Source organism: Berghia stephanieae, chromosome 8 (assembly GCF_034508935.2).
Source record: "Berghia stephanieae isolate SIO BIC M18660-M18661 chromosome 8, UCSD_Bste_1.3, whole genome shotgun sequence".
Taxonomy (NCBI): domain Eukaryota; kingdom Metazoa; phylum Mollusca; class Gastropoda; order Nudibranchia; family Aeolidiidae; genus Berghia; species Berghia stephanieae.
This window is the reverse complement of record NC_088367.1, coordinates 20156262-20164842: the sequence shown is the minus strand read 5'-3', so window position 1 is coordinate 20164842 and position 8581 is coordinate 20156262. Positions and strand designations below refer to the sequence as shown.

Below are 8581 nucleotides of genomic sequence, written 5' to 3'. Positions count from 1 at the left end.
TAGCTTCCTCGGTCAATGGCGTGCATGTGACCTTGATAATAAAAACATGGTGAGTTGAAAAATATTTTGAATATGTGACTTGTTAAATCTATTGTTCTTTTAAACTCTCACGTGACCCATTTATCAGATTCACGTGCAATAATCATTTTATTTTTTTGGTATTCTAACGTAGTATTCTAGTAGAAGTGCACTAATTCTCAAGTTGTTAGTGATGATGTTTTGTATACCCTCCTCTCAGAAGCTTGCCACCAATGATGTATATCGATTGTGTGTTGCTTCTTGTTGATTGTCGTCGGAATTGGAATGTTGGCCTGCCAAAAGCTGTTTGAAATGCGTGATAAGATTAAAATCACATAGGTCTACTTTACATTGGGCAGAAGACAACAATAATGCTTAACATGTAGGACGAGGCATAAGAGTTATTGATTTTTCTTTTCTGACTCTGACAGTGCTGATATTGGCCATCTCCTCATTTTATGGTGAGAGAATGTGAGTAAAGAATCCACTTCGCGCTGCCAAGAACCTACAGGTTAGAGGCTGAAGATCACACCACAATACCACAAGTCGCTTAAAAATTTAGTCACTTAAAACAAATTGATTAAAACAAAGACAATTAATTATTGCGCTAATAAGACATAAAAGTATGGCAAATACTACAAACAGTCTAAAAAACAACAAATAAACAATAACAATATAACCAACACCAAACTAAGATTTTTTATTATAGAAGGTTTATTTCGAAATAGAAATTTGTAATATTAATGCACTTGAAAGTCACAAAGCAACGTCATGTAATGAATTTGACTGGATTAGATTAAATTTCAAAATCGTTTTTAAAGTGCCTTGTATGTCTTGTACGTAATTAAGGCACTTGTAATTTGATTTTCGGCATGATGCAACATGACACCCCCAAAGGAAATGGGACACGTCCGCAACTAACCTTTAGTGGGATGCCAGGGACATCAAAGCAAACGAGAAGGAGGAGTAGTGGGAGGAGGAGGAGGAGGAGGAGTGGGAGGAGGAGGAGGAGGAGGAGGAGGAGGAGGAGGAGGAGGAGGAGGAAGAGGAGGAGGAGGAGGAGGAGGAGGAGGAGGAGGAGGAGAAGAAGAAGAAGAAGAAGAAGAAGAAGAAGAAGAAGAAGAAGAAGAAGAAGAAGAAGAAGAAGAAGAAGAAGAAGAAGAAGAGGAAGAAATTTGATTAGCCTAAGAAACAAAGTATTTTTAATTAAAAGAATACAAACGAGTTATTGACTCATTGCAAATAATTGCACACAAAATAAATATTGCCACTATCATAAAAAATTAAGCCGATACACAACTACAAACTATTTCAAACTAAAATGTCTATGGCAAACACACATTTGGCATTCCTATCTCAAAGATAAAATATTACTTAATTCGAAATTCAAAACAAATTTTAAGTTAGGGAGTTGATGACCGAGTTGGTGCATGTTTTTGAGACACTTTCAATGGGGAAGAGTTTGGTAAGTGACAGAATGGATGACACTGATATAAAAACCCTAGCTCGGATTGGTTTTCCTAAACAAGGCATTTTACCCACAATTCCCACGCTTAGCTTGAAATGAAAGATTACCTATTTGGCTGTAAGAAGAGATGAATAATTTAAGAGTAGAAGTAACCTCTTAAAAGGACGCCTATCAGTCAACTTGAAGTGTATAAAAAGGATACTTTTCCACATAGTCTTGATTGAGGCAGGGAGAGGAACAAATAAAGCATTTCGAAGCGCATTGAGCATGTGGATACAAGTTTCAAACTATATCAAAAGATGAGCGACATAAAGATAATTACAAAAATGTATAATAAAATTGAGCAATTTTCTATCCAAGCTTGTACATGTTTTGATTGCATATTTCACTCTCATTTAACACCATTTTGTTTTACATCACACTTGTTTTCAAAAACATTTGAAAAATTACAATTTGAAAACAATACATCACTCTGAACGCAGATACGCATAGATGGACTGGATCTTCAAAAACTCATAGCCGAGCACTGGCCAGAAAATAACGTCACACTAACAGGCTAAGATTGCCGAAAAAAGGGGAAAGTGAGTTGTCGTAAGTACTGCTCAATTTCTAAAAATGAGCCCATTGTTTAAACTATTGTATACAACTCACACTTTGGTTTATTGCTGGTCGTCGCCTTATATTATGATTTGATTCCTTGATCAGTGCGTAGCCTTCGTTTACTCATAGCCTGACACTGACCAAAAAAAATGACGTCAACAGCCAAAAAGACAAATCTGTGACCATAAAAGAAAAATCGTGAGTTGAATTCAAACGTTTAACCAATGGGATGATTGGTTTTCTCAAGCACTGCCAGCGACAACTCTCGAGGAGGTGCATTTATCTATAAATGACGTCAAAAGACAAGCCCTAGTGTCCGACAATAAGTTAACGAAGTGTTTGAGATAAGGACGGCTACATCAGGCTATGCGTTTAGAAAGGCTACGATCAGTTTCAGAAAATGAGTTTATAAAGACCACGATTGGAGGCAATGCCAAAGACTATTATGAATGGAGGAGGCTTCCCTGTGGCCTAAATCCGAGAAAAGTTTGAAGGTCCAAGTTAAATTATAAATAATTGAGCGTATATTTCTATGAATTATATTTTTCTTGTATCTTTCAGATAACATTATTACTTTGTATCTTTAGATTAATGTATCTGGAGCACTGCATCATACAAAAGTTGAAGATTGTTTTCTTGCAGTAGCATCTGCTCCCTAGTGTATGTCTTTTAATTCATGTTTAATGATGGGATTAGTTTAAATGATTTGGTCTTGATATGGATACAAAGTTTAGCTGAGATGAATCGGTCTTGTTTTAGTCCAATGCTAGTCCGTCCATTGGAGAAGATTCCTGGAAATAGATGTGATAAGGAGATATTTGTACACGAAGATTTGCGTGTGAGAGGAAGGAATTGAGAGGGATGGAAGTTGATTCAAGGACGTGATGGTAGTAGTGATGATAATGTTGATGATAATCATGATCATGAAAAGGAGAAGGTGGATGATGACAAAATTTGAAGAAGAAGAGACTGACATTAGGATGTAAAAAAAATACAGTTTCACCATAAGCACAATCGACCGCAACAACAATATCATTAACTACAATACAACCACCACTAATACCAACATCAATAACAAAAACGTCAACAACAACTACTCCAAGAATAGCATCAACAGTAATAACAACAACAACAACACTGACAACAACAAAAATTACAACAATAACAACTCTAGCATCACCAACAGCAACAACGACATCAAAAACAACAACAAGAAGAACAGCAACAACATCAACAATTATAACAGTAATACCCCTACCCTGCCATAAGCGTCCAGTGTTCTTGCCTGCTGTAACATATTCCTCACCCAGTCCGTGTTTCTGTGATGTATGTACTCAGCTGGGAACAGTCCGTCCTGGCAAGACGATTAGTACAAATTATTATTATAACTGCATTTGTATTGATGCGCATGCAAATTTAAAAACAAAAATTTCTAAAAAGAAAAAAATAAAGAATTTTGGGAACTTCGTTTTTCGTCTTTTTATCCAATCGCAAATTGTAAAAAACAAGTCATTCTATGAGCATTTCTTTCGTGTATGTTCTTTCACATGTTAAATATGGATATTTATTCAACATTTATTTTTTTTCTTTGTCATACTAAATGGTATGGGATACAGTCTGATTTATATTCTGAACAATCAATCAGATGATTGGGTATCTTGTCTTGTTGGATCTGATTGAAAAAATTGGTTGTTGTCTGTAGTAGACTAGAGTCGTGTACAAATGTTTGTGAAATAATTAAAATATTCATTTCATTACAGAAAGCTGGAGAATTTCGGCGTCATGGGTTCTAGATTAAATTCTGAAAAACTGCCGTTTTCTAACTTTACCTTGTCCATCTTCTTTTCAATGTCTTCCGCATTTCTCTCCAGTAGTATTTTAGTAAACTTCCGGGCTTGATCATCAGGTAACGCGCATGCGTAATGAAGAGGATATCTGTTGTTCTGAAATAATCAATAAATATAAAGGATGTTAAACGTGTAGACTAAATGTATGTAAGCACCTCAAGAATAATAAGTGTTCGACCTCTGTGCCTTTGTCCACAATAATGCTTGAATTATTTTGACATTTACCACATTTTTATTGATTTACAGCAAAAAGTGGAGTATTGAAAAGCGTCTGAACTTCTTTTGAAACGCCCTCTCGTGTTCCGCAATCACTTGTATCGTCCCTATCAAGAAATAAAGATACGCCGACGTCCTCAATTCAGATGAGTTTTCTAGGCATTTCATGAGAGATTATATATATATATATATATATATATATATATATATATATATATATATATATATATATATATATATATATATATATATATATATATAATCCATCAAACCAACATCCGATGTAAATAGAAACGAGTTTTGTTCTCCAACTGACCATCATGCTGGGGGTTGATAATCTAGCCCAATGGGGAAAAAACCACAAATTATGTATAAGTGGGCCCAAACTTGAGACCTTCCAAATCAAAGTGCAATGAATGCCTTGACCATTAGGTCACCACCACAACGATGAATAACGTATATTATACATTTTAAATGACCAGCCGACTAAATTTGGAAATATGCCAGAGTGTAGGTTGATTTTTAAAAATTATTCATCCAGAATTATCCGAGTTTAAAAATGGAATTGTTTGAAGAGAAAGAAACAAAACAAAGAGACCGAATAGTCTCCGTCTTGTTTCTAATAATATTTGGGTTGAGAGTTGCGTTTTGTTTCATTTTGTATACAGTGATTTATTTGTAATTTTTGTAGGGTGTAGATGTTGAACATGATTCTTAGTTGTTTTCTATGAAATGTGGAACTGCAGTTCACCATAAAATTCGCTTTATACATTTCATAATTATACTCACGTTGTCAGGCATAGTTTTCAACAAAGGTCTGGACGTGCAAAGGTACTCGGCTATATCGGGATGGTTGAAAACGATGGCACGAGTCAAGGCCGTGTAGCCGTTCTGGAAAGAGTTTTGGACAAATCGAAATAAATGGGTTGGAATAAGAAAAAAAGGCTGGGTTGTTAAATACGACACATCCTCTGAGCCTCAATAAATAGTATAGCAGATATTATTCTTAACCCTCTCCTTACCAACTCTAGGAAAATCGTCACATTCATTACGATAGAACCAACATTTTTATTATTCAAAATTCTCTAGTACATCATAACATTTAAAGAAAATGAACAGTGTGTTGTAGAGCATGTTTTGCTAAAGAAATTATTTATCGCAAGAATTTACTGCTATTGTGTTTGAGTGATAAAAAATATATTTTTGTGTTATTTGCGTGTATCGTTTTGGGGGAAATCCCGAAAATGACAGGTAAAGAGAGAGTTAATGTTTAGGGGTTTCTCTTCATCACAACAAATGATTAGATATTATTTTATGGGGCAGCGTGGCTTAGATACTGAGTGTGAGTACCCTCTGCACTGTGTGGCCTTGAGTATTCACCTGGCCCTACCTCAGTTTGCGGCGCTGCACTGAGAGGCTCACGCCTGGATTATTCCAGTCTTCCCTTGGAATAGACCCTGAAGACCAATTTCCCCTATGGGATCATTAAAGGGAATGTTAAGTTTAGTTTACTTTTTTTATTTAAGAAGATTGGAACAAATGGGTGGAGATAGGAATGAATTTGTAAAATATATCGTCTTTTATGAGAATAACAATGACTTCGATGATTGTGATGCTAATTAGGATGATGATGATGATGATGATGATGATGATGATGATGATGATGATGATGATGATGATGTTGATGATGATGATGATGATGATGATGATGATGATGATGATGATGCCAAGACTCCAACCTTATCTTGAAAACTAGCCACGTTGTGATAGGCCGCCTCCTTGATGTCTCCATTGGCGGCCGCTTGAAACAATTTGATGCCTCGCTCCTACGAAAAGACAATCAGCAAAATGTTTACTATATTATTGAAATTATTTTTCTACATAAAAATGAATGGAAAGATATGTTGGCAGTAAAATACACAATTAAAAAATTAAGCTATATCTACCTTTTTTTCCAAGTGTGGCCAACCTCCAACTTTTCATTTACAAGTAAGTGTCGTATTCATGAGACATGCTTTCGACACTAATCAATGCAAGGGAGACAATCAATATATTTCACTGTAAGAATTAGGTATATATTGATTGTCTTTCTTCCGTTACATATTCTTGCTGCAAGAGGTGGTGATGACATAATAATTAGGTTACTTTAAATCATGTGACAAGAGCCTCTCTGAAATATGAGAGCTAATTCACCGGCCTTGCATTTGTTTGTTGGGAGGTTTTTGTTTTACAGCGAGCATGGGTGAAAGAATTTTGATAAGAATTTTCTATTTCAAATTTATAGGCCAAGACTCGTCTCGAGATATCAATTTTAATACAAATATGAAGTTTTGATAATGTAGTCTGATCGATAATCAGGAGGTCTGAGGTTCGATCCCCAGTCGAGGCAGGGTGTTTTGTTTTGTTTTTTGGAGGTTTTTTTGGGTGGGGGGGGGGATCATTATTTTTTTCTTATATTTTTTTTTCTTGCTTTGACTGGCACTGTCTCATTCACATTTATTGTTCAGATTGGTATCTTATACCAGTGCCTGCTCTCTAATGTGTCCCTTTGAAATAGTTCACGGGACCAATGGAGACGGATTTTATTATGTGGCAATGTACTTCCGGTTAGAATTTCACCTACAAAATATTGATCCAATCGAATTTATAACGGCTATCATATTTATAAGACAATTACCAGCCTCGGTGGCCAGATCTGAAGGCCCGTTGTTTTATACGCCATACTAGTCCACATTTTGTACGGCTATGTGGGCCAGTGGTGCGACAACTGCCTTCAGACTGGAGGGTCCTGGGTTCGATTCCCGCTCTGCGTAGCGCTTAGTTGAGTCCTTAGAAAAGGATTTTTAATCACATTCTCTCAATGTACTCAGGTATAAAATAAGTACATGGCCGTTAACAGCTTTGTTTCTGTCGGAAAAATTGTTATATCGCCTAATAAGCGTCATGTCTCGTCCTGAATGTAAAGTGTTGCTTTTGTCTAGGGACCTTTTGTTAAGCGTGTTGAGCACGTAACGTGGATATTGCGCTTTATAAACACTCAAGTTTAAGTTTAAGAGAAACACATGACAACACAAACAAACATTATGATAACCAAATTAATCTCTAATCGCTGCAAAAATTTAAGAGTTACGTTGTGGTAAAAATAAGATATTTCAACATAGTATAGATAGTATGCATTTGGCTAAGGGGTTCACAACACTGCCATCCGTAAGTATAGATAGTATGCGCTTGGCTAAGAAGATCATAACATTGCCATCCGGAAGTATAACGGACCAACACACAAAACTGTGTGTATCCAAGAACGTTTATAGTCAGGTTAATACAGTTCAGTGGGCATTACTCATAAACACGGAGGGCAAAAAACAATAACAAAGACCCTTAGTGACGTCATCTTCGAACTATCTATAAAGGACCAACACTCAAAACTATGTTTAACCTTGAACGTTTATAGTCTGGTTAATACAGATTAGTGAGAATTACAAGCGCGGAATCAAAAAATTATAACAAAGACCTGAGTGACGTCAACTTCATACTATCTATAGCTCAAGAGGCTCACAACATTGCCATCCGTAAGTATAGATAGTTCGAAGATGACGTCACTCAGGCCTTTGTTATTGTTTTTGCCATCCGCGTTTGTGAGTTGTTCTCACTAAACTGTATTAACCAGACTATAAAAGTTCATGGTTACACAGAGTTTGTGTGTTGGTCCGTTATACTTCCGGATGGCAATGTTGTGAACTCCTTGGCCAAGCGCATTCTATCTATAAAGGACCAACACACAAAATTATGTGTAACGTTGAACGTTAAAAGTCTGGTTAATACAGTTTAGTGAGAATTACTCATAAACGCGGATGGCAAAAAAATAATAACAAAGACCTGAGTGACGTCAACTTCATACTATCTATAGCTCAAGAGGCTCACAACATTGCCATCCGTAAGTATAAAGGACCAACACACAAAACTATGTGTAACGTTCAACGTTAAAAGTCTGGTTAATACAGTTTAGTGACAATTACTCATAAACGCGGATGGCAAAAAACAATAACAAAGACCTGAGTGACGTCAACTTCATACTATCTATAGTTTAAGAGGCTCACAACATTGCCATCCGTAAGTATAAAGGACCAACACACAAAACTATGTGTAACGTTGAACGTTAGAAGTCTGGTTAATACAGTTTAGTGAGAATTACTCATAAACGCGGATGGCAAAAAACAATAACAAAGACCTGAGTGACGTCAACTTCATACTATCTATAGCTCAAGAGGCTCACAACATTGCCATCCGTAAGTATAAAGGACCAACACACAAAACTATGTGTAACGTTGAACGTGAAAAGTCTGGTTAATACAGTTTAGTGAGAATTACTCATAAACGCGGATGGCAAAAAATAATAGCAAAGACCTGAGTGACGTCAACGTCATACTATCTA

General features: G+C 36.1%; 1 protein-coding gene across 2 annotated transcripts in view; it reads right to left on the bottom strand.

Moving 5' to 3' along the window:
* Positions 1-1070: 1070 nt before the first annotated feature.
* Positions 1071-8581, bottom strand: part of LOC144978324 (uncharacterized) — a 66807-nt gene continuing 59296 nt past the window's right edge. For both annotated transcript variants that reach the window (XM_078924198.1, XM_078924199.1), the window contains exons 19-23: positions 5889-5975; positions 4939-5040; positions 3916-4029; positions 3345-3440; positions 1071-2877 (exon numbers count right to left, since the gene is read on the bottom strand). In XM_078924198.1, the coding sequence (XP_078780324.1) occupies positions 2842-2877; positions 3345-3440; positions 3916-4029; positions 4939-5040; positions 5889-5975 (435 nt within the window). In that variant the 3' untranslated portion in view covers positions 1071-2841. The remainder of the gene's footprint in view (positions 2878-3344; positions 3441-3915; positions 4030-4938; positions 5041-5888; positions 5976-8581) is intronic.